This window comes from Scyliorhinus torazame, chromosome 3 (genome assembly GCF_047496885.1).
Source record: "Scyliorhinus torazame isolate Kashiwa2021f chromosome 3, sScyTor2.1, whole genome shotgun sequence".
In the NCBI taxonomy this organism is placed as follows: Eukaryota; Metazoa; Chordata; class Chondrichthyes; order Carcharhiniformes; family Scyliorhinidae; genus Scyliorhinus; species Scyliorhinus torazame.
In genome coordinates this window covers 216,562,782-216,589,821 of record NC_092709.1, presented here as the reverse complement: position 1 = coordinate 216,589,821, position 27,040 = coordinate 216,562,782, and the positions used below count along the sequence as shown (strand labels likewise).

General features: G+C 46.0%; 1 protein-coding gene across 10 annotated transcripts in view; it reads left to right on the top strand.

Annotated features, from left to right (window-relative positions):
- Positions 1–27,040, top strand: part of mtmr7b (myotubularin related protein 7b) — a 171,949-nt gene that overhangs the window by 137,921 nt on the left and 6,988 nt on the right. For 5 of the 10 annotated variants that reach the window (XM_072496854.1, XM_072496852.1, XM_072496850.1 and 2 more), the window contains 2 exons: positions 17,757–17,891; positions 19,546–19,675. In XM_072496854.1, coding sequence (XP_072352955.1) covers positions 17,757–17,891; positions 19,546–19,675 — 265 coding nt within the window. Of the gene's footprint in view, positions 1–17,756; positions 17,892–19,545; positions 19,676–25,448; positions 25,493–27,040 lie in introns of all 10 variants that reach the window. The other 5 variants (XM_072496855.1, XM_072496853.1, XM_072496851.1 and 2 more) reach the window with 3 other exon arrangements.

Genomic DNA, 27,040 nt, shown 5'->3' with positions numbered 1-27,040 from the left:
TCAGTACTGGTCCACATAAACATAGACAAGGCAAAACGGCACCGGGGGGTCTACCAGGGGTACTGCAAGTGGCCCCCTGGCCGTCCACCTGGAATACGGGCTCCTTGGAACTGCCCAGCTGGTACCTTGGCACTGCCACCCTGGCACGGCCAAGGTGCCCAGATGGCACCACCAAACTGGCAGGAGCACTGCCTGGGTGCCAGTGCAAGGGTGCCCAGGTGGCACTGCCAAGGGTCATGGCCCAAGAGGGCCATGCCTATGAAAGGAGGGTGGGGAGGGGTTTAGAGGGTGCTGGTGGGGGGGGGGGGGGGGAGGGGGAGAGCATGGCAGGTAAGAATGTGCCTCTAGGAGATGGGGGAGGCGGGGGAGCATGGCAGGTAAGAATGTGCCTCTGGGAGATGGGGGAGGCGGGGGAGCATGGCAGGTAAGAATGTGCCTCTGGGAGATGGGGGAGGGTGACGGGAGGGAAGGCTTGTCAGGGGATGTGGGAGCCCCACATGGACCCCATGGCATTGTGTCCCCACTTGGGGTGTGTGTGGGGTAGTGCTCATGTCTATGGGGGGTGACATTGCCCATGGGTGGGGGGTGTGGGGGACCCACAAGCTCACTTCGAGATCGGGGCACCCTTTCAAAATGGTGGCCAGATCTTGGAGTTCAGCTAAGTGTGGGTTAAACTGGTGAGAAACTGTTAAATTTCTGTTAAATTCCGCTCTATATATTTGTGATTATGCAATTTATTTTTTGTGGAAATTTGAAGCCTAACCTGACCAGCACAATCTCAAGTGCCTTTTCGGTGTAGTTTACCCTTTGCGCGCAAAGTGGAAACTATTCCAGTGCGTTTTTATGTTGAGTTGGACAATTTGTTCAACTGGGCGAAATCTCAGTCATTCTTTATTTTTTAGCACGATGCAGATCGAAGTTATACTGTTTCTGTGAAGTTATTTTTATTCTACTCCATTTTGTGTGTTTTATCTATTGTAGAATAAAGTTTACGATGCCGGGCAGGCTTTGTCTCGCCTGGTGTTAACTTGGGTCTGCATTCAGCAAAGCTGTGAACAAACAGTCTAGAAAATAATTAGCTTGTTTGTAGAAAGTTATATGATCTGAGGCTCCCTCGAGTGGCTAAATGTTTTAATACAGTGAAAGGTTAACTTTGGAAGTTAACATTTACAGTTAAACTTTCCACTTGCAAACCTGCGGTGCAGAGAATACATAGATGCTAGTGGGGGTAGATTTCACGACAGGAGAAGGCTCCTTTCTGTTGGTGCCCTGCGACTCTCGATTCTTTGGATTTCATAAGAGACCAATAACAGTGATAAGAACAAAATTGAACTTCCAGTTGAACAGATGACACAACAAGATTCACATTTTCTGCAACAGACTAAAAACACAACTGACTGAATACTATTTTTGTAACCAACTTATATGTTTGAAATCCCAGTATCGGGTATATATTACACCGTCCTTTAAGTAGGCGTTCAATTCTCGGTGAACCAATCCAACGTGATTCTTTTAAATAAAAAAAAATGTATTTTATTACAAACATGTATCAAAACAGGTTACAGCAAAAAACACCCCAGGAAGCATACTTCCCAGCAATCATCTATACAGTCTGTACAGATTTTTCCCCTTTTCCAACCCCGCCTCCCCCCCCCCCCCTGTGAAGAGCAGCTCCTCAAACACAGTCACAAATATACCCACCTTTCTCAAACCCCCCTGCAGAGCCCCTTAACTCATACTTTATCTTCTTCAGCCACAGGAAGTCTTACAGGTCACCCAACCAAGCCACTACCCCCAGTGGCGATGCCGGCCGCCACTCCAGTAAAGTTCGCCACCATGCAATCAGAGAGGCGAAGGCCACGGCATCGGCCTTCCTCCTTTCCACTAGCTCGTGCTTCTCTGAAACCCCAAATATTGCAACCAAAGGGCCCCGGTCCACTTCCTCCTCCACTATCCTGGCTAAGAACCCGAACACTCCCGCAGAGAACCTTCCCAATTTTTTACAACCCCAAAACATACGCGCGTGATTCGCTGGTCCCCACCCACACCTCTCACACTCATCTGCTAACCCCTGAAAGAACCCACTCATTCTCACCCGAGTCGTATGCACCCTGTGCACCACTGTAAATAGTATCCGGCTCATCCTTGCACAAGAGGAGGTCCCGTTTACCTTACGCAGTGCCTCGCTGCACACTTCCCGATTGACCTCCCCTCCCAACTCCGCTTCCCATTTCTCCTTTATCTTCACCGCCCGCTTGCCTGGGTGTACTGTGGGTGTACTTACAATATGTGGACTGCTGTGGTTCAAGAAGGCAGCTCACCACCACCTGCCCAAGGGCAACGAGGGATGGGTAATAAATAGTGGCCCAACCTGTAAATGTATTATTGCTCGAAGAGGCAGCATGTTCATCATCAAAAGAACATGTCCATTTTCTGGTTCTTTTCAAGTAACTGGACAGAAAAGGGCAAGAATCTGAATGGTCTATCAATATTTTATCTGAGAAATTGGCAGGCGTCACAAAACATTTCTCATAGACACATGGCATCATTTACAGCACAGGAGTCAGCCATTTGGTCCAATAAATCCATGTCATCTTCTCTGCAGAGCAACCTGATCAATGCCACTATCTCTGCTTGTGGCCTTGTACGTTTATTTCCTTCAACCTCCCACCCAATTCTCTTGATTCCATTTCACCACTTGTGGGCAGCTGTGTAAAAAGGTTCTTCCTCATATTCCCATTATATCTCTTACCCAAAATCTTAAAATCCGAAAAGGCACTTGAGATTGTGCTGGTCAGGTTAGGCTTCAAATTTCCACAGAAAGTAAATTGCATAATCACAAATATATAGAGCGTAATTTAACAGAAAAACTTCAAAGTTCATTTGTGGCGGGTTTTTCAGGGAGTTTCTTGTGGGTACGACACACACACATCCAAAGGTGCTGCCACCATACACGCACGTGGAAATTGTTCTCAGAGGGTGCTGAAGTTGAGGATGTTAATAAATGCTGGGGCATGATAAACAATCAAACTTGGCTAAGTCAGCACCATAATACTGTATGAGTGGGACAAAACTCTTTACTGGATGAGTAGCACAGAGCTCTTCATTCTACATGCAGTATATTATGGTAGGCCTCCTTACTTTGGTACTCCTAGTGAGAACATTAAACGTTCTCTAGCTCTACAGCCATGGTCTGATTACTTTGCTGCGACTGTGCTTTGATGTTATCCGTCATCTGCTGTCAAACGCATGTGTGAGCAGATGTTCGACTGTACGTAGCATCCCAGCCTACTCGATCCTGTCCTTATCATACACTTATACCTGCACTTTCTTATAGATCATGGGTAGTAATCAGCAACTTGAACTCTGCTTGATTTTTCACCCACTCGAGAACACTGAAACAAGTACAGTGGTCATTCAGCTAACTCAACATCAACTAGGAATTAAATGTGAAATCATTGTGGTCTGTATTTTAGTTTCATACTGACAATGTATCCAATTGATATTTGGAAACCGCCATACTTTCTTTCAAGTATTTTGGATTGGATTGGATTTGTTTATTGTCATGTGTACCGAGGTACAGTGAAAAGTATTGTTCTGCATACAATTCAGACAGATTATTCTGTACATGAAAAGAAAATACAGAGGGCAACATAAAATGCACAATGTAAATACATAGACTCAGGCATCAGGTGAAGCATACAGGAGTGTAGTACTACTCAGTAGAGAAGATGTGTGAAGAGATCAGATCAGCCCATAAGAGGGGTCGTTTAGGAATCTGGTAACAGTGGGAAGAAGCTGTTTTTGAATCTGTTAGTGCGTGTTCTCAGACTTTTGTATCTCCTGCCCAATGGAAGAAGTTGGAAGAGTGAGTAAACCAGGTGGGAGGGGTCTTTGATTATTCTGCCTGCTTTCCCAAGGCAGCGGGAGGTGTGGACAGAGTAAATGGATGGGAGGCGCGTTTGCATGATGGACTGGGTGGTGTTCACGACTCTCTCTACTTTCTTCCGGCCTTGGGCCAAGCAGTTGCCATACCAGGCTGTGATGAAGCCAGATAGGATGCTTTCTATGGTGCATCTATAACAATTGGTAAGAGTCAATGTGGACATGTCAAATTTCCTTAGTTTCCTGAGAAGGTATATGCGCTGTTGTGCTTTCTTGGAGGTAGCGTCAACATGGGTGGACCAGGACAGATTGTTGGTGATGTGCACACCTAGGAATTTGAAGTTGTCAACCATCTCCACCTTGGCCCCGTTGATGCAGACAGTGGTGTGGATACTTTGCCTCCTGAAGTCAATGACCAGCTCTTTAGCTTGTTACTTTTTTGTTAGCCTTTAACTTGTTACTAACACAACTTTATTTTTGTGGATTATTCAATTTAAGTTCAGAAATTTCCTAGAGGCCAATTTATATAGTTTTCTGGATCTGTGCTTCGAGTGCTATGTGGCTAGGTGCACATATTGGTAATTTGGATGTACATACCTCCTTGATATTTACATAGATATGGATGGAAAATTCTGGGATTCAGCACCTGAAATATCATTGCATTTCTGGCACGCTAAGCTGGGGTAAAAACTATGTCTTAACAGGTTGTGTTGAAAGTACATACCCACCACTTTAAAAAAAAATTATGCTGGTTAAATATTTTCTATTATGTATTTCTTGTGTTCTCTAGATCATCCATTGCCTAAGTAGTCATTTAAGTACTGTGACTACAACTGCAGGTCAGGGAATCATGCAGTGAGTAATTCACCTTGTGTTGCAGGGAAAAAAGTCAACCTGAGTCAGAAGTTTGAATCGCAAGACAGGGTTTATAGTCTGAAGCTCCAGGGAGAACAGCGGGCCGGAGTTAAAAGACAGCACGGTCCACACTGAACTCAAAGTACATACAGAAAGGCTTCATCTTATATAATACAGATTTCTTACAAGTTTTGGCGGGCTTGTGGGTTAATGCATATTTACAGTTTTACCCTGCAGACATGATTCTTGGCGGGCTTATTCATGAAGGTATTATTGTAGGTTATTTTCAGTGGGCCATTACCGGTTCCCACTTCACAGCCCATTCATTCATGATTTCATTCATTCTTAGTTTTCGCGGGCTTCCTGGCTCTGACATCAATACCATACCTTTTAATAGGATTTATTTAGGTTCACAATAGAGCTCCCTTTAACTAGATCAAATGGTGATGGCTTTTGGCTGGCGGCTGAGATATGTTCCGGGTTTCATAACGAGGTGTTAAATGCAGGCGTTGTATTGATTGGGAATACTTTATTGTCCTGATAGGATCTGTGTCTGTGCTTTTTAAGTGTGGTCCTTCTGTGCTACCCATCTGATTTAACCCTTTGCCTGCCTGTTTCTGATACAGTGTCAGCCATGATTTATGGTCTTGATCCGTTGTCCCGAATTTTCCCCTTACAACTCCCCCCTCTCGGCCAGGGGGTTCCATTCGTGGCCGACCCCCCTCAGGCCGACATTTGTTCATAGATATCTCGTTGGTAGTTGAAGATCTTCTGGGGGAGTGAAGTCGCGGGGCTCTTCTGTCATTAGACTTGCGGTTGGAATGGCTTTGGACACTATTAATTTGCAACACATTTTTACACAACCCAGGCCTAGGCAGAGTACAAACAGTGTGGATAGCAGCAGAATCACCCCATTCATTAAATATGTTCCCCAAGCCTTACCCAGTAACCAGCCAAGCCAATCATCATTTCCCTGGGACCCTTGTCTGAACCCATTCAGCTGTTTGCGTATTGCAGCCATTGCTGCTGTGATATTGAGGGTCTCATCATGTACATATGTTATTCATTTGTCCTGGATAATAGTGCACACCCCTCCTTGTCAGGCCAGCTGATAGTCTACCGCATAGCGAGTTTGTTGTGTGTACAGCCTATGTTCCGCGAGTTCCTGATTAATAGCCCCTAATGCCTGCAAAGTGTGATTCCCGAGAATGGTTAATCCACAGATGATGACATTCCTGTTTTTTGCACTAACCACCCCGGCTGCTCCCCCTAGGGATACAGTCCCTAGGAGCCCATATCCTAATGATGACCACAATGTAGTAGGTGTCTGCCAGTCAGCGCAGAATTCTGCACTGGCAGATCGAGAAACTATTTGTTTTTAAATGTGTCCCTCGCTTGGGCATGGAACAGTAAGGGGTTTAATAGTCCCTACTGTGAAGAACCTCGGGGGTCGCGCTGTGACTGTTGCGTAAACATTACTAAACAAGAACACATATCCCTCCTTTGCCCGGTAGCACCCTGTGCTCCTGGGTCGCTTAACCCTGTGGTTCCATGTGGAGGAACTCTCCCTTTCCCTCGACTCCCCAGTTGATTCTACCCCCTGGTAGAAATCAAATGGGTATGTCCATAAGGCTGAGCTTACGTGTGTGCCATTGCACATACCACACATAAGCTGCCTTCCCTTTGTAATCGCGATGCATTCCTGCTGCATGCAAATGCAGGTAAAGTGTCCCTCTCGAATCTGGCATTTCTGCTGGGTACACTGTGTCTGGACGCACAAATTGCTTCTAGGGACTAGGGCATACACGCATCCCCAGCCGTGTCCTTTGAAGCATTGGGGATAATCCCCATATCCCTCTGCCCGTTGGGGCTCTGATCCTCCCGATATCCCGAGCTCAGTGAGCTCCACACACCTCCCCTGTATTCCCCGTTTGAAATGTCCAATTTGCTCGTTACAGGGTTTCCCTGAGGAGTCTATGGTATATAATTTGTGTGGTACCCTGGTGTGGCTATGAATAGGGATTCTACTGACCGTGCTTTTGGATAGCAGGCGGTCCTGTTCCCATATATCTGGGTGTGGGTTTTATAAAACAAGTTCTCCTCTATAAGTGCCATTTTTACATTGGTAGGACATAGATATTGGAAAATATATATAGTTAGAAGAATGGATTTGTTTAGCCCCATGTTGTGGGCCTCAATACAGTTATATACAGTACAGAAATATAACCAATATTAAATAGGGTGTTGTCTTGCTGGTCGATCTTTTGATGAATTGAGTTCCTCTTGTAGTCCAAAAAGGGAAAAATCAGTATTTAGATTTGGTTATCTGTACATGGTTTCAATTGGGTCCAGTGTTTCCAAATCCCTTGTCCTCTGATATCTACACATGCACAGGTGTCTCCACTAATAATAATTTCATATGGTCCACACCACTTTGGTGCAAATCCCGGTTTTGCGGGCAGCATTTTTACAAAGATGCGGTCTCCAGCTTCTGGGACCTCAGGGAATATTTCTATGTCCCTCTGTGCGTCGGCTTGTGTCTGATTAGTAATTGTGGATCGGCGCATCCCTTTCAGTTGGGTGCTAAGATCCTGGATGTATCGCCGAATTTTGTCTTTTATTGGACCCACATCGGTCCCACCTGTGATGATATTTTCGGGCAGTTGCATGGCTCGCCCGGTCATTAACTCGTACGGGGTTAGACCCATGGTCCGGTTTGTGGTTGCCCTAAGTCACATTAAAATCGCCGGCAGGACCTCTGTCCACCCTCTTCCCGATGTTTGTATAGCTTTAGTTAGGGCAACTTTTAAAGTTTGATTAATTCGCTCTACCATCCCTGAGCTTTGAGGGTGGTATGGTATGTGGAATTTCTGTTTTATATCTAATAATTGGCAAATGGTTTTCATGACCTTCCCTGTGAAATGTGTTCCTTGGTCCAAATCGATTTGTACTGGCATTCCCCATCGAGGAAGTATCTCCTCTGCTAAAATTCTGGCCACAGTGGTGGCAGTACAATTTGTTGTTGGGAATGCTTCCACCCACCTGGTAAATTAGTCGATAATAACCAGGCAGTATGTTTTCCCATGAGAGGGTGGCAACGGTCCTATGAAGTCCATTTGTATCTGTTCCCAGGGCCCCCTTGGTCTCGGCTGGTGTCCCATTCTAACTTTTATGGGTCTCCCGGGATTGTGCTGTGCGCACACGGTGCAGTTGCGACAATATGTTGCTACATTTCTCCCCAATCCCTTCCACCACCATTCTCTCTCCAGGCTGCTTATCATTGCATCTCTGCCTGTATGGGAGAGTCCGTGGTGTAGTTCCAATAAGGTGGTCTGAATACATTCTGGTGCCATTACCCTATTGTCCTTCCTGCAAATTCCATCAGCCCCCTCGGCTGCCCCTAATTCTCTCCATCTATCTCGCTCCGGTTGTGGAATGTCCTCATGTAATTTCTGGATATTGATTTCCTCCCTTTCTACCCCTAGTACTGCAACGGGTTGTTCCTCTATAGCACTGTCTTCCAATGCTCGTTGTGCTGCTCTGTCTGCGGCTTGATTTCCTTTATAATGAATCCACCCCGGGGTACCTTTCCCTGGCTCCTTTTGATGGGCTTTTATTTTTATTACTGCGGCCTCTTTAGGCCCTTCGCTAGCTTCTAGCAGTGCTTTTATTCGCTGCTGGTGTTTAATGGGGGTACCACCAGTCGTAAGGCATCCCCTTTTACCCCATGCGGTCATGTAATCATGGATCACACCGAACGCATATTGGCTGTCCGTGTAGATGTTTACAGTTTTTTTCCTTGGCTTGCCGTAATGCTTGTGTGAGGGCTACCAATTCTGCTATCTGGGCGGATTGACCCCCATCAATCCTTCCTGATTTTATGGTTTCTAACTCCTGATTTACCACGGCCCACCCCGTTCTGGGTGACCCATTTATATACTTGCGGGACCCATTTATATAGAGGGTCTCTTCTGCTATTGGAAGGGGTACGTCCCTAATTTGTCCGTCACTCTCTTCTCTGTCCACGTCCCCACAGATGTGCTCCTCCCCAGTACCTAGAATTCCCTCTGCGGGGTTCTCTCCTGTGTCCCTAACTATAGTAACAGAATTACTGGGTGGCAAGAGGACTGCTTCCCACCTTGCCCTTCTGATATTGGAAACCGTTTTTAGCTTCCCAGTGTTTAACATCTCTACCAGGGTGTGCTTGGTATGTAAAACTATGTTCCCTGTCATGATAACTGGTTCGCTCACCCTCACAGCCCAGGCTGCACAGTCCAATGCTGCTATGCACCTGGGCAGCCCAGTAACCACCGGTCCTTTGGCTGTGGAGTAATACCCTGTGGGTCTCTTCTTATTTCCGTGGTCCTGTGAGACCACAGCAGAGTAAAAACCGTCTTGGTTGTCACAATATATGTGAAAGTCCTTGCTGCCGTCTGGCAACCCTAATCCTGGTGCTGCAATTAGTCTTGCCTTTAACTCGCTATATGTTTCCTCCTGCTCCTTTCCCCATTCTATGATCTCTAGGGCTGGTTTCCCTCCTTTTACAAGTCTCTGAATGGGTTCTGCTATTTTGGCGAAATCGGGGATGAAGCTCCGACTGTAATTGAATAGTCCCATTACCTTCCTAACTCCTCTTACTGATACTGGTCGCGGCATCTGTTTAATGGCTGCCTTTCGATCTATGGGCATTTCTTTGAGTCCTTTTGATATCTGGGGCGTCATTCTCCGACCCCCCACCGGGTCGGAGAATGGCCGTTGGCCGCCGCGAATCCTGCCCCCGCCCCCGCCGAAGTCTCCGGTACTGGAGATTGGGCGGGGGCGGGAATCGGGCCGTGCCGGTTGGCGGGACCCCCCGCTCAATTCTCTGGCCCGGATGGGCCGAAGTCCCGCCCAGAAATCGCCTGTCCCGCCGGCGTAAATCAAAGCTGGTATTTACCGGCGGGACCAGGCGGCGTGGGCGGGCTCCAGGATCCTGGGGGGGCACGGGGCGATCTGACCCCGGGGGGTGCCCCCACGGTGGCCTGGCCCGCGATTGGGGCCCACCGATCCGCGGGCGGGCCTGTGCCGTGGGGGCACTCTTTCCCTTCCGCCTCCGCCACGGCCTCCACCATGGCGGAGGCGGAAGAGACTCTCCCCACTGCGCATGCGCGGGAAACTGTCGGCGGCCGCTGACGCTCCCGCGCATGCGCCGCATTTCCGCGCCAGCTGGCGGGGCACCAAACGCCATTTCCGCCAGCTGGCGGGGCAACAAACGCCATTTCCGCCAGCTGGCGGGGCGGAAATTCCTCCGGCGCCGGCCTAGCCCCTCAATGTTGGGGCTCGGCTCCCAAAGATGCGGAGCATTCCGCACCTTTGGGCCGGCGCGATGCCCGTCTGATTGGCGCCATTTTTGGCGCCAGTCGGCGGACATCGCGCCGTTGGGGGAGAATTTCGCCCCTGGTGTCCTAAATACAGGACCTGGGTTTTTGCAACTTGCGCCTTATGTGGGCTGGTTTTTAGCCCGGCGTCTGCCAATTCTTTCAGGACTGTATATAGGGCTATTTTGTGCCCTTCTTCGGATTTAGATGCTATTAGTATATCATCTATACTGGAGGACTGTACTGTCCTCTGGCAACTGTGCCCTACTCAGGATATCGCTCATTGTTCTATGGAAAATGGCTGGGCTGTTGTGAAATCCCTGTGGGAGGCGAGTCCATGTGTACTGCCTGTCTCCTACCGTAATTGCGAATTTATCTTGGGATTCGGCGTCCAGTGGAAGGGACCAGAATCCATTTGCTATGTCCAATACTGTGAATATTTTGTGGTCTTGTGCCAATCCGTTTAAAATCGTGGCGGGGTTTTCTACGATAGGGTGCAATTTAGGGGTAACTTTATTCAATCCTGTATAATCGATGGTGAGCCATTAGCTCCCGTTGGGTTTTAGGACTGGCCATGTAGGGGAATTGGTGGTACTTGTGGCTGTCCTAAGGATCCCCCTTTCTACTGATCCCTCAACTATCCCTACTACCGCTTCTACTGCTTCGAGCTTAATGGGATATTGCCTGTGCGGTTTATGCTCCGGTCCTGGTACTTTTATTGGGTCTGTCCTGGTCAGACCGGTGTCCAATTTTGTTTTCGCCCATGCTTCGGGAACGGAGGCACAGATGGCTCCGAACCCATCTCTTTCCCTATCCCATTCCTGTACTGTTGTAGTGGCTACCCTGATGGTCCCTAGGTAGTTTGTCATGGTTCCTATGTCGGTCTTTCGACCATCGGGCTGTGGCCAAATTAATTTTCCTTTCCCACAGTCAATCAATACTTGGTATTCCTTCATCAAATCATTCCCCATAATAGTGCCCTCGTTCATTTTGGCATACATAGAATTGCATTGGGATGTATCGGTTCTCTATTTCGACTAGGGTTGTCTCACTCAGGTAGGCAGGCGTTCTATCCCCCCCTACTCCCGTTATATATGCTTTCTTGTTGGTCTTTGGTAAGGGTAGGTTTGTGATCGATATGGCTGCTCCAGTGTCGACCAACATGCTACACTCTCTACCCCCTACAAGGGCTGTAACATAAATTCTTCCTCCTCCTTGGTTGTTCTGTATAGGAGCTACTGGCTGTAAACATTCTGTGTGCTCTGGTTGATGAGTGGAGTGGTCTGAAACAGGCTTTGGTTTAGCTTGGCTGTCTTCAGTGGGGGTGGTTGTGTGAATCCTTTTCCCTTCCCTATTCTCCTGAATGGGGGCCTGTGATTGTCACCCCTGCAGACTCCGGGAATATTGTGGCTCTGCAGTGGGCCTAGGTTGGCCCTGGGGTCTACCATGCTTCTCCCAGCATGTTGCCTCCCTGTGCCCTGTCCTGTGACAGTAACTACAGCGGGGCCCGTCGTTCCTCTGACTATCTCCTGCTTGTGGGTTCCTGCAATTTCTAGCTATGTGTCCCGCTCTGTCACACTTGTAGCAGCTGGGCCCACTCCCTCCTTCGCCTCCTTGGTAAGAGGCTCCTATCCTGTCTGGTCTTGGTTTTGCTTGGGGCATTTTCCCTTCCTGTACCCCGCTAGCCCACTCGACTAGCTCATCATAATCTTGGGAGGCTATCACTCCCATTCTCAGGATTCCCTGATGCGTTTCGGATAACCCGTCCTTAAAGGCTTGGACAAAGGCTCTGTCCCCCCTCTTGGAGTTATCCTGCCCTGAGCATTCTTTATAGATTTTAAACAATTGTTCCCCAAATTCGGATGCTCCCTCTCCCTTCTGCTGTTTTGTGTTAGTAATCTTGCTCCAATTAGTGGGAGAGTTCCCTAACACCCGCTGTATTTCAATTTTAAATTGCGCAAAGGGAACCAGCTGCGCTTCTATTTCTGCCGTTAAGGATGGAAAGGGATAAGTATACACCACAGGGCAAGAGTTATAGCTGGGGGAAGGGAAATTATGATGCCATTAGACGTGACTTGGGGGGGATAAGGTGGAGAAGTAGGCTGCAAGTGTTGGACACACTGGATAAGTGGAGCTTGTTCAAGGATCAGCTACTGCGTGTTCTTGATAAGTATGTACCGGTCAGGCAGGGAGGAAGGTGCCGAGCGAGGGAACCATGGTTTACCAAAGAAGTGGAATCTCTTGTTAAGAGGAAGAAGGAGGCCTATGTGAAGATGAGGTGTGAAGTTTCAGTTGGGGCGATGGATAGTTACAAGGTAGCGAGGAAGGATCTAAAGAGAGAGCTAAGACGAGCAAGGAGGGGACATGAGAAGTATTTGGCAGGAAGGATCAAGGAAAACCCAAAAGCTTTCTATAGGTATGTCAGGAATAAGCGAATGACTAGGGAAAGAGTAGGACCAGTCAAGGACAGGGATGGGAAGTTGTGTGTAGAGTCTGAAGAGATAGGCGAGATACTAAATGAATATTTTTCGTCAGTATTCACTCAGGAAAAAGATAATGTTGTGGAGGAGAATGCTGAGCTCCAGGTAAATAGATTAGATGGCATTGAGGTACGTAGGGAAGAGGTGTTGGCAATTCTGGACAGGCTGAAAATAGATAAGTCCCTGGGACCTGATGGGATTTATCCTAGGATTCTCTGGGAGGCCAGGGAAGAGATTGCTGGACCATTGGCTTTGATTTTTATGTCATCATTGGCTACAGGAATAGTGCCAGAGGACTGGAGGATAGCAAATGTGGTCCCTTTGTTCAAAAAGGGGAGCAGAGACAACCCCGGCAACTATAGACCGGTGAGCCTCACGTCTGTAGTGGGTAAAGTCTTGGAGGGGATTATAAGAGACAAGATTGATAATTATCTAGATAGGAATAATATGATCAGGGATAGTCAGCATGGCTTTGTGAATGGTAGGTCATGCCTCACAAACCTTATCGAGTTCTTTGAGAAGGTGACTGAACAGGTAGACGAGGGTAGAGCAGTTGATGTGGTGTATATGGATTTCAGCAAAGCGTTTGATAAGGTTCCCCACGGTAGGCTATTGCAGAAAATACGGAGGCTGGGGATTGAGGGTGATTTAGAGATGTGGATCAGAAATTGACTAGCTGAAAGAAGACAGAGGGTGGTGGTTGATGGGAAATGTTCAGAATGGAGTTCAGTCACAAGTGGAGTACCACAAGGATCTGTTCTAGGGCCGTTGCTGTTTGTCATTTTTATCAATGACCTAGAGGAAGGCGCAGAAGGGTGGGTGAGTAAATTTGCAGACGATACTAAAGTCGGTGGTGTTGTCGATAGTGTGGAAGGAAGTAGCAGGTTACAGAGGGACATAGATAAGCTGCAGAGCTGGGCTGAGAGGTGGAAAATGGAGTTTAATGTAGAGAAGTGTGAGGTGATTCACTTTGGAAGGAATAACAGGAATGTGGAATATTTGGCTGATGGAAAAGTTCTTGAACGTGTGGATGAGCAGAGAGATCTAGGTGTCCATGTACATAGGTCCCTGAAAGTTGCCACCCAGGTTGATAGGGTGGTGAAGAAGGCCTATGGAGTGTTGGCCTTTATTGGTAGAGGGATTGAGTTCCGGAGTCAGGAGGTCATGTTGCAGCTGTACAGAACTCTGGTACGGCTGCATTTGGAGTATTGCGTACAGTTCTGGTCACCGCATTATAGGAAGGACGTGGAGGCTTTGGAGCGGGTGCAGAGGAGATTTACCAGGATGTTGCCTGGTATGGAGGGAAAATCTTATGAGGAAAGGCTGATGGACTCGAGGTTGTTTTCGTTGGAGAGAAGAAGGTTAAGAGGAGACTTAATAGAGGCATACAAAATGATTAGGGGGTTGGATAGGGTGGACAGTGAGAGCCTTCTCCCGCGGATGGAAATGGCTGGCACGAGGGGACATAACTTTAAACTGAGGGGTAATAGATATAGGACAGAGGTCAGAGGTAGGTTCTTTACGCAAAGAGTAGTGAGGCCGTGGAATGCCCTACCTGCTACAGTAGTGAACTCGCCAACATTGAGGGCATTTAAAAGTTTATTGGATAAACATATGGATGATAATGGTATAGTGTAGGTTAGATGGCTTTTGTTTCGGTGCAACATCGTGGGCCGAAGGGCCTGTACTGCGCTGTATTGTTCTATGTTCTATGTTCTAAGGGAACGGCATGGGTCCATCTTCCCCCATTATAATCCTGGGCGGCTGGAGCGGTGGGTCCACCCGCTATCAGTCTCCACTTATCCGCTGGGCAGGCTGCCCTGACCAGCTGGTGTACATCTCTGAGGTGTAGTTGGTGTCCCACCCAGAGTGTATCCAATTCCTCCCAAAACTTCAAATTTGCACTTCTGGGACTCAGTCACCCCAGGGAGGCCATGATCTGTTGTCTCTCTCCTGGGGTGAAAGGTTTGTAATTTGCTTTTGGTTGCGCCTCAATCCCCCCTCTGGTGACTGGTGCCAAATTGTAATTCCACGTGTCCCACTACTGTTGCGGAGCGGTAGCCCCAAGTTGCACGGGCTCATATGGAGGTGAGGGATTTGTTCTCCTTTCCCTCTGCTTTACCTTCAACATGTCATTCTTTTGTTCTAACTCCCTAATCTTCTCCTCCAGCTCACTGATTCATTTGGTTTCTTTCTCCTTTTCATCCGAGGAGGCATTTACTTTCTCAATCAGTCCCGCTAATTGAGTTACTAACATGATGCCCATCTTCTTTACTTTATCCCGTTTTATCCCATTTATCCATTCTCTTTGGTGTTCTAAAGGTTGTGTTGCATCCCACCCTTCTTTTCTCATCTTGGTTACTATCGCTTCTCTGGCTGATATACATGAGGGAGTCTGCAGACACTCCCTTCAAAACAACACGGTCTGCCACTTTCTGGACAGACCCACAACCCCTGCGTGCTTGACTACAGTAAAGTGCCCGACTGTTTATCCCACTCCTATTCACTCTCCTGTCCCAGCACCGTACAGTATTGCTATGTGTCCTCGTAGTGTGGTCACAGTGGGTCTCCTTGCCCCTGTACCCCCCCACTATTCCTGGCACCTCACGCTTGGCTTATCGCTGTCCTATACACAATACATGGGTTAGTTACAACAGTTATCAGCATGCGGTTTATCTTACTTTGAATCTACACCCTGTGATCACTTACCTCTTACCCTGTCAATTTCACTAATGGATTTTACTTTTAGCTCTGTTCCTTATTGTATGGAAAACCTTCAAACAATAATTACTTACCTGTTTTCTGAGGTTGCTCCGACCTTTACCTCTGGGTTCCTTGACCCTTCACCTTGAGTAAACTCACTTGCTCTGGAATTAAAAGTTTCTGTAAGTTAACTTATATTTTAAACAGTTACCATACTTAGTCAGGAATCCCATTCCCCCAAATTTAAGAACCCCAAATTTCCCCAAAGGTACGTTTTGTTTAAACCATGTCTTGTATCCGTTCTGACTGTTTTTCCAGATTCGTTGGAAATCTGACCCCGACCTCCGTGCCTTGGCCATCGGCCAGGAAGTCAGAAATCAGACCCTTGTTCGCAGCGCCATTTGTTGCAGGGAAAAAAGTCAACCTGAGTCAGAAGTTTGAATCGCAAGACAGGGTTTATTGTCTGAAGCTCCAGGGAGAACAGCGGGCCGGAGTTAAAAGACAGCACGGTCCACACTGAACTCAAAGTACATACAGAAAGGCTTCATCTTATATAATACAGATTTCTTACAAGTTTTGGCGGGCTTGTGGGTTAATGCATATTTACAGTTTTACCCTGCAGACATGATTCTTGGCGGGCTTATTCATGAAGGTATTATTGTAGGTTAGTTTCAGTGGGCCATTACCGGTTCCCACTTCATAGCCCATTCATTCATGATTTCATTCATTCTTAGTTTTCGCGGGCTTCCTGGCTCTGACGTCAATACCATGCTTTTTAATAGGATTTATTTAGGTTCACAATAGAGCTCCCTTTAACTAGATCAAATGGTGATGGCTTTTGGCTGGCGGTTGAGATATGTTCCAGGTTTCATAACGTGGTGTTAAATGCAGGCTTTGTATTGATTGGGAATACTTTATTGTCCTGATATGATCTGTGTCTGCTTTTTAAGTGTGGTCTTTCTCTGCTACCCATCTGATTTAACCCTTTGCCTGCCTGTTTCTGATACAGTGTCAGCCGTGATTTATGGTCTTGATCCGTTGTCCCGAATTTTCCCTTTACACCTTGTGACTCCCTAAAGCCTGTTCACCATCCACAAAGCACAAGCCAGTAGTGTGATGGAATACTCTCTAATTGCCTGGATGAGTGCAGCTCCAACAACACTCAAGAAGCTCGACAAACACTCAAGAAGCTCAACACCTTCCAGGAAAAAGCTGCCAGGATGATTGGCAGCCCTACCACAAACATTCACCCCCAACACAACCAACGCACAGTAGCAGCCGTGTGTACCATCTACAAGATGTACTGCAGGAGCTCACCAAGGCTCCTTTGACAGCACCTTCCAAACACAGGACCTGACATCTAGAAGGACAAGGACAGCAGATACATGGGCACACCACCACATGGAAGTTCCCCTCCAAGTTACTCACCACCCTGACTTGGAAATATACTGTTATTCCTTCACTGCTGCTGGGTCAAAATCCTGCACAGCACCGTGGGGGTATTGTGGGTGTACTTACAATACGTGGACTGCTGCGCTTCAAGAAGGCAGCTCACCACCATCTGCCCAAGGGCAACTAGGGATGGGTAATAAGTAGCGGCCCAACCCGTAAATGTATTATTGCTCGAAGAGGCAGCATGTTCATCATCAAAAGAACATGTCCATTTTCTGGTTCTTTTCAAGTAACTGAACAGAAAAGGGCAAGAACCTAAATGGTCTATTAATATTTTATCTGAGAAATAGGCAGAAGTCACAAAACATTTCTCATAGACACATGGCATCATTTACAGCACAGGAGGCAGCCATTTGGTTCAACAAATCCATGTCATCTTCTCTGCAGAGCAACCTGATCAATGTCACTATCTCTGCTTGTAGTCTTGTACGTTTATTTCCTTCAACCTCCCATCCAATTCTTTTGATTCCATTTCACCACTTGTGGGCAGCAAGTTTCAGGTCATCACCATTCGCTGTGTAAAAAGGCTCCTCCTCATATTCCCACTATATCCCTTACCCAAAATCTTAAATCTGTGGCCCTCAGTCCTTGTACCATCAGCTAATGGATAGAGTGTTTCCTCGTCTACCTAAGACCGTTGCTACTTCTTCCTGTGCACCTCCTCCTTATCTAAACCTGTAGTCATCTTATACACCTCTAACAAATCTGCCCTCTATCACCTTTGCTCCAAGGAGCACAACCGCAGCATTTCCAAATGAACCGTGTAACTCTAATCCCACATCCCTGCAACATAAAAATCAGATTTTCTCTTGCTTTATGACTTTAACATACATTGTTGTATCTCTTCTTAACACTTTAGTTGTGAAGGAAAACCTGTATAGGGAACCTGCAGGTTTTTAATAATGGCTAAGTGTTGAGGCACCAACAATTTGGCAGTCTTCCTGTGATTTTGTGATTGGTTTTTCTAACCATCTTTTCTTGCAAATTCTGGATGTATTCAATTTTATCATTGATTTTGTAACAGAATTCAGGAGAAAACTAATTCACTGTGGCCTCACTTGACGAAAAATCAAGTAGATTACAAGAATCCCCTCTACAGAAAAGACCACAGCCAGACTCAGGGAGTTCTGAGACCACACACAGCTCCATCTAATTTCAGGTTTGAATACTTTTTATATTCTATTAGATCCTACCTCGTATTTACCCTACAACATCTTCCAATTGGGTAAATTAGAAAGAAAGAACTTGTTTTTACATAGTGCTATTTGTGTCGTCAGATTATCCCAAAGTGGTTTATAGTGAATTGCTTTTGATTTATAGTTTAATTTTGACGGTAAATGCAGAAGTTAGTTCATGCAGAACATCGTCCCACTTATAATAATGTGGTGAATGACCAGTCAATCTAATTCTGGTGGTGTTGGCTGAGGAATAAATGTTGGCCAAGGAAAATGGTGTGGGATCTTTTACGTCCACCCCAGAGGGAGGTTTGGTCCTATCTTTAATGGCTCATTCAAAAGAATTGCACCTCTGACAATCCTGGACTTGTTTAAGTCCTACTACAGAATCTCTGCCCCTGGAGGATGTGAGGAAGGAGGCAGGGGGGCCGGAAAGTTAGGTGAGTTGGCATTGGGGGAGATACCCAATGCCTTCCAGCCTCTACTAATAGTAAGCTCAGGGCGTGATGACTCATGGTGGATCTTCCTGCCCCGTTCCCTTTTGAAACCCTTAAGTGGCCAATCAACAACCACTTAAGGGTCCTTTCCTGCCTCTGTTGCAATTTTCTCAGCAACAAGCTGTACTGCTAACTTGTGGCCTGCCCAACTGGTTAAACTATGCAGCTGCATGTCAGTCCTCAGAGCAAGGACAAGGGGCTAGCCAGGAGGTGGTCGCTGACAGCTGCCCCCACGCCCTTTCTGCCGATACCCATGGAGCCCCTCTCCTTGCGACCCCGCCCAGAAAAATCCACTGACAACCTTTAACTTATTCCTAGGTCGCTGGGATCTGGGGGTTTCCAGCAACAGTCAGTCACTGCCTCTTAATGGGGCTGCCAGGTGCAAGTGCTGCTGGCCTCTGATTGGCTGACAGCTCTAGGTTGGAGGGATATTGTACCTGGGGTCCTTAGTCAGGAAGAAGGATAGCAGCTGAGGTGAGGGGCACCTTGATAGGATGGCTTGTGGGTGTAGCTGTGGTTCTCTCATCCCATCATGCTGAGGTGAATAGAGGAAGTGTCAATGGCCAGCTTGGAGGATAGCCACTACTTAGCAATATATATATATATATATATATAAACTTTTCATCCACTTTGTAGAATCTTATACAAAAATTCTTCTTCAGAGCTGAGAACAAAGTTTTTATATCTGCTCTTGGTTTCCTAACTATTACTTTTCCTATCGTAAAGTAATCTTTGAATTAAGGTGAGAAATAGAGAACAGATGAACAGTCTGCAGATTTTCTATCAATCTCGTTTTGCACCCATGTGAAGCAACTTATGTTTATGTAGTCAGCTTTATTTTAATAAATTTCCTCATGGGAGAGGGTAACTATCAAGCATGAATAATAAAAGTTGACTAAAACCATGTAGGATTTCACTGTTAAGCAGGAACGATGGTATAATTTAGCATGATTGCACTGTTTTATTGTACAGAATTATTGTTCCAACTCAAAAGTATTTTACTTCAAACCAGATTAACCTCCTTGTAACATGACTTCAAAGCACTAATTTTCTCCCTCATTATTTCACAGGTCAAATGCTTAGGTTTGACTCAATTAGTTACTGCTATACAGAAATCCTAATTAAAAGGCTTTGTTTCAAGTAGGTTTTGGAGGAACATGTACAACCGGTTTGAAAAAGGCATGCACCCTCGGCAGTCTGTTACAGAATTCCTGATGGCTGTGAAGGAGGAAACCCAGCAGCTGGAAGAAGAACTTGAAGTGCTGGAAGAGGTAATTTGTTTTAAGAAAGTACCACAGCAGAGATTTACGCTTAAAAAAGTTGCACTTGGAATTAAATGTGGCTAAATGTTTAGAAAAATGGTTGGAGGGCAGAAGATAGAAAAATGTCTAGACCTGAAAGGTGTGGCATGTGGTCTTCCATCGGACTGTGTGGGCCATTCTTATTTAAAATAAATGATTTGGAGTTGAGAATTGAGGGACCAATAATGGAATTTGCTGATGATGCAGATTCTCTTTGGGATATGTGGCAATTTCTGCCCAGGTGGCCATTGTTAGGCCAACAGGATAGATAAAGAGAAGTATATCTTGGATATACCAAAGAATCAGGCCATTTGGCCCAACTGGCCTATTCTGGTGTTCATGCATCACTTTTTGTACTGCGGTACTGTAGAAATTGATGGGCCTGGAAGCCAACCAATCCCCTGGCATACATCCTAGGTCCTGAGAGGTGGATGTAGATTATGCACAAGTGATGATCATCCAATAGTGCCAAGATTTTGAAATGGTCCCAGTGGATTAGAAGTCAGAAGCTGTAACACTGCTATTCAAGAAATGAGACACAGAGAAAGCAGAGAGCTACAGACCAGTTAGCCTGACGTCAATCATTAGGAAAATGCTGGAATCCATTATTAAGGAAATGATAAAAAGCTTAAGTCAGAATCGACATAGTGTCATGAAAGGGAAATCATGTTTGATCAGTCTAGTGAATATTTTTAAGGATGTAACTACCAGATAGGTAAAGGTGAACCAGTGGATGTTGCATATTTGGATTTTCAAGAAGCATTTGATAAGGTACCATACAAAACTGCTGCACAAAGTAGGGGCTCACGGGGTTGTAGGTAATATATTAGAATGGATTAAAGATTGTTTCAAGGACATGAAACAGAGAATTGAAATAAGCAGATCATTTTCAGGTTGGCGGGCTATCACTAGTGGGATGTTGCAAGGATCAGCATTAGCTATTAGCTGAGGTATTAGCTATTTTCAATCATCAATGACTTTGATAAAGAGCACCAAGGTAATGTATCCAAGTTTTGATGATACATAGCTAGGATCTCAACTATTTCCAGTCTATATTGATGGCTTAGATTGTTGGTAGGTGGGTGATGAGCTGATTAAAGAGTTCATGAGGCTAATGCCATTCGAAGATTGAATTCGCTCATCTTGACAACTCGTATCAAATCGCTTAACTTCATTTTGCATCCGTGTTCTTGGAACAATACTATTGACATTCACCTCCACCGCTACATTCTCCTCACTGACTCCTGAGCCTATTTCTCTTGGGTCTCCTGCACCCCTCAGTGTATCTCCTTCTCACCATATCTTGCAACAAGACCTCCAGTGCATAATCAAAAAATCTTTGTGCATGCTCGCTCTCTCTCTCTCTCTCATGTTCAGTCAAAGAACAAAGAACAAAGAAATGTACAGCAGAGGAACAGGCCCTTTGGCCCTCCAAGCCCGTGCCGACCATGCTGCCGGACTAAACTACAATCTTCTACACTTCCTGGGTCCGTATCCCTCTATTCCCAACCTATTCATGTATTTGTCAAGATGCCCCTTAAATGTCACTATCGTCCCTGCTTCCACCACCTCTTCCGGTAGTGAGTTCCAGGCACCCACTACCCTCTGTGTAAAAAGCTTGCCTCGTACATCTACTCTAAACCTTGCCCCTCTCACCTTAAACCTATGCCCACTAGTAATTGACCCCTCTACCCTGGGGAAAAGCCTCTGACTATCCACTCTGTCTATGCCCCTCATAATTTTGTAGACCTCTATCAGGTCGCCCCTCAACCTCTGTCGTTCCAGTGAGAACAAACCGAGTTTATTCAACCGCTCCTCATAGCTAATGCCCTCCATACCAGGCAACATTCTGGTAAATCTCTTCTGCACCCTCTCTAAAGCCTACACATCCTTCTGGTAGTGTGGCGACCAGAATTGAACACTATACTCCAAGTGTGGCCTAACTAAGGTTCTATACAGCTGCAACATGACTTGCCAATTCTTATACTCGATGTCCCGGCCAATGAAGGCAAGCATGCTGTATGCTTTCTTCACTACCTTCTCCACCTGTGTTGCCCCTTTCAGTGACCTGTGGACCTGTACACCTCGATCTCTCTGACTTTCAATACCCTTGAGGGTTCTACCATTCACTGTATATTCCCTACCTGCATTAGATCTTCCAAAATGCATTACCTCACATTTGTCCGGATTAAACTCCATCTGCCATCTCTTCGCCCAAGTCTCCAAACAATCTAAATCCTGCTGTATCCTCTGACAGTCCTCATCACTATCCGCAATTCCACCAACCTTTGTGTCGTCTGCAAACTTACTAATCAGACCAGTTACATTTTCCTCCAAATCATTTATATATACTACAAACAGCAAAGGTCCCAGCACTGATCCCTGCGGACCACCACTGGTCACAGCCCTCCAATTAGAAAAGCATCCTTCCATTGCTACTTTCTGCCTTCTATGACCTAGCCAGTTCTGTATCCACCTTGCCAGCTCACCCCTGATCCTGTGTGACTTCACCTTTTGTACTAGTCTACCATGAGGGACCTTGTCAAAGGCCTTACTAAAGTCCATATAGACAACATCCACTGCCCTACCTGCATCAATCATCTTCGTGACCTCCTCGAAAAACTCTATCAAGTTAGTGAGACATGACCTCCCCTTCACAAAACCATGCTGCCTCTCACTAATACATCCATTTGCTTCCAAATGGGAGTAGATCCTGTCTCAAAGAATTCTCTCCAGTAATTTTCCTACCACTGAAGTAAGGCTCACCGACCTGTAGTTCCCTGGATTATCCTTGCTACCCCCCTTAAACAGAGGAACAACATTGGCTATTCTCCAGTCCTCCGGGACATCACCTGAAGACAGTGAGGATCCAAAGATTTCTGTCAAGGCCTCAGCAATTTCCTGCCCAGCCTCCTTCAGTATTCTGGGGTAGATCCCATCAGGCCCTGGGGACTTATCTACCTTAATATTTTTTAAGATGCCCAACACCTCGTCTTTTTGGATCTCAATGTGACCCAGGCTATCTACACACCCTTCTCCAGACTCAACATCTACCAATTCCTTCTCTTTAGTGAATACTGATGCAAAGTATTCATTTAGTACCTCGCCCATTTTCTCTGGCTCCACACATAGATTCCCTTGCCTATCCTGCAGTGGGCCAACCCTTTCCCTGGCTACCCTCTTGCTTTTTATGTACGTGTAAAAAAAAACTATTTGCCAATGACTTTTCGTGACCCCTTCGAGCCCTCCTGACTCCTTGCTTAAGTTCCTTCCTACTTTCCTTATTTTCCACACAGGCTTCGCCTGTTCCCAGCCTTTTAGCCCTGACAAATGCCTCCTTTTTCTTTTTGACGAGGCCTACAATATCTCTCGTTATCCAAGGTTCCCGAAAATTGCCGTATTTATCCTTCTTCCTCACAGGAACATGCCGGTCCTGAATTCCTTTCAACTGACACTTGAAAGCCTCCCACATGTCAGATGTTGATTTGCCCTCAAACATCCGCCCCCAATCTAGGTTCTTCAGTTCCCGCCTAATATTGTTATAATTAGCCTTCCCCCAATTTAGCACGTTCATCCTAGGACCACTCTTATCCTTGTCCACCAGCACTTTAAAACTTACTGAATTGTGATCACTGTTCCCGAAATGCTCCCCTACTGAAACTTCTACTACCTGGCCGGGCTCATTCCCCAATACCAGGTCTAGTACCGCCCCTTCCCTAGTTGGACTGTCTACATATTATTTCAAGAAGCCCTCCTGGATGCTCCTTACAAGCTCTGCCCGTCTAAGCCCCTGGTACTAAGTGATCCCAGTCAATATTGGGGAAGTTGAAGTCTCCCATTACCACAACCCTGTTGTTTTTACTCTTTTCCAAAATCTGTCTACCTATCTGCTCCTCTATCTCCCGCTGGGTGTTGGGAGGCCTGTAGTAAACCCCCAACATTGTGACTGCACCCTTCTTATTCCTGATCTCTACCCATATAGCCTCACTGCCCTCTGAGGTGTCCTCCCGTAGTACAGCTGTAATATCCTCCCTAACCAGTAGCACAACTCCGCCACCCCTTTTACATCCCCCTCTATCCCGCCTGAAACATCTAAATCCTGGGAACGTTTAGCTGCCAATCCTGCCCTTCCCTCAACCAGGTCACTGTAATGGCAACAACGTCATAGTTCCAAGTACTAGTCCAAGCTCTAAGTTCATCTGCCTTACCTGTAATACTTCTTGCATTAAAACATATGCACTTCAGGCCACCAGACGCGCTGTGTTCAGCAACTTCTCCCTGTCTGCTCTGCCTCAGAGCCACACTGTCCTTATTCCCTAGTTCTCCCTCAATGCTCTCACATTCTGACCTATTGCTCCCGTGCCCACCCCCCTGCCATACTAGTTTAAACCCTCCCGTGTGACACTAGCAAACCTCACGGCCAGGATATTTATGCCTCTCCAGTTTAGATGCAGCCCGTCCTTATATAGGTCACACCTGCCCCGTAAGAGCTCCCAGTGGTCCAGATAACGGAAACCCTCCCTCCTACACCAGCTGTTTAGCCACGTGTTTAGCTGCTCTATCTTCCTATTTCTAGCCTCACTGGCACGTGGCACAGGGAGTAATCCCGAGATTACAACCCTAGAGGTCCTGTCTTTTAACTTTCTGCCTAGCTCCCTGAACTCCTGCTGCAGGACCTCATGCCCCTTCCTGCCTATGTCGTTAGTACCAATATGTACAACGACCTCTGCATGTTTGCCCTCCCACTTCAGGATGCCCTCTACCAGTTTGGAGACATCCTGGACCCTGGCACCAGGGAGGCAACATACCATCCTGGAGTCTCTTTGACGTCCACAGAAGCGCCTATCTGTGCCCCTGACTATAGAGTCCCCTATTACTATTTCTCTTCTGCGCTTTGACCCTCCCTCCTGAACATCAGAGCCAGCCGTGGTGCCACTGCTCTGGCTGCTTCTTCAATACTTTACAACACAGGTTGAATTCACAAGGGACTCCCACCGTTTCCTGCAGCCAGAAAACACATCCCCTTTTAGAGGTGCAAATTATCTTTAAGTAGGTCAGCAGCATGGCACGGTGGTTAGCACGGCTGCCTCACAGCACCAGGGACCCGGGTTCAATTTCGGCCTTGGGTGACCGTGTGGAGTTTGCGCTTTCTCCCTGTGTCTGCATGGGTTTCCTCCAGGTGCTCCGGTTTCCTCTCACAGTCCAAAGATTAGTCATGCTAAACTGCCCCTTGGTGTCCAGGGATGTGCAGGTTAGGTGGGGTTATGGCAGGGAAGTGGGCCTAGGTAGGGTGCTCTTTCAGAGAGTTGGTGCAAATTCAATGGGCTGAATGGCTTCCTTCTGCACTGTAGGGATTCTGTGATTAAGTAGTATTAGCCACTGGTGGCTAATTTCATGTCCCTGCTGTTGCATGCAGCCAATGGTTAACATTAACTGCTTTCAGAAATCATTTAAAACAACAAGCAGTGTGAATTTGATGCTGCCTGCGCCACTATCAAGGGACACAGGTTAATCATGCACTGCAATCCACATGCTCATTTTGGGAGTTATACAATGTAACCTCCCATTTGTCATGGGTTGAAATGTGAATGTATAAATTTGGATCCAACATGCCTGATCCAACTCTGGATTTGTCCCTTTGCATTTTAGTTAAATTTAATCCAGTGAGTCCTCTGAGAGCAGGTTCCAGTTCTGAAGAGGAGTCACAATTTTGACTTAAAATGTTAACTGCTTCTCTCTTCAGATGCAGCCAGACCTGTTGAGTACTTCCTGCACTTTGTTCTTAATGTAAGATTTCCAGCATTTGCAGTATTTTACTTTCATTTCAAAAACATGTGTGATGTTTTGTGCCTGCACCTCAGGGGAAAGCATATTTAAAAATGTAGTGCAACCTGACATTTATGTTAATAATTAGACCATTCACCTTTCCTGGTCATCAGACAGGGAGAACTATGAAAAAATAAAAAAATAGAAACTAATTCAATTTGCTTTACCTCAAATTTTGAAGTTGCTGCTGGCATAATAAGTGCCTCTCTAATACCCTGCTCTGGCTTCAGGCCATCGTCTTTAACATGGTCTCCTTTACTGATGAGATCAGATAGTGAAAGCAATTAATAACTTGGAAATCATCTGACTCTACTAAGTTAAGGTTTGAAGAATGTCAGTTTGCAGTCAAATAGTCTGCCAACTTATTATTTGGAAAGACATGAGGCGATTCTGGCTTCAAAAGATACATTTTGAGAAGTTCTCACACGGTTATTTAAATTTGTAAACTGATAGAAGAGACAGATGAATAATCAAGATGACAGTTAAAGCTCAGTGAGATACCAGCTTAAAGATTCATGGCTAATCAGAGGTATGATCCAAAAGTTGAAAGAGCAAATTTAAAAATTGCTCTTAACGATGTCCTCTTACCATTTTTTGTGAAGTAGTTCTTTATTGGCATACTATTTCAACAGGCCACAGTCTGGTATCTCAGTCAGTTGACCATTATTCATTTATGAACCTAGCATAGTATTTGATCATGGTTGACATTACTTGGTCAACCTAACCTTGCCCGAAGTATAGCAGGGCCACACGGTGATAATAAAAAGTGACTCAAGCACAGCTGTGTTCACCTGATGAGTAATTAGCACATGTAGCCGTGGTTAGTCTTTCTTATATAGCTCAACTGCTCACTGAGTACACTTATTCAACCAGTGTACTCCAGCAAGAGGTTTTTTGCATTGTTTACTCTACTTGTGATTGGAGAGCTCAATGGCTCCAAGTTTATTCGGATGCTCCTGTTTTCTCCCACCAGTCCCAAAAGACGTGCTGTTAGGTAATTTGGAAATCCTGAATTCTCTGTGTACCCGAACAGGCGCCAGAATGTGGCGACTAGGGGCTTTTCGCAGTAACTTCATTGCAGTGTTAATGTAAGCCTCCTTGTGACAATAAAGATTATTATTATCATTATTATGTTTAGTAGCTGTTGTTTGAAGCAACAGCAAGGGAATTAAAGATCAACATGTTTTGGTTTGGGTGTTGCCATGATGATTTGCAGTTACCATTTTAACAAAATTAAGACATTACGAAGGTTGATGATAGGCTGACGGCCTGTCAGTTTGATTTCAGTGATTTAAGCTTTGAATCTCCAGATTGTGTATTGTACAACTCTGCAATCAATAAATCCAGTCTTTTTTAATTTATTCAGGGGATGTGGATGCCACTGGCAAGGCCAGCATTTATGAGTGACTTACTAGGCCTTTTTCAAAGGTAGTTGAGGGTCAAAATTGTGGGGAGACAGTGGCGTGGTGGTATTGTCCCTGGATGACTAATCCAGAGACCCTGTTTCAA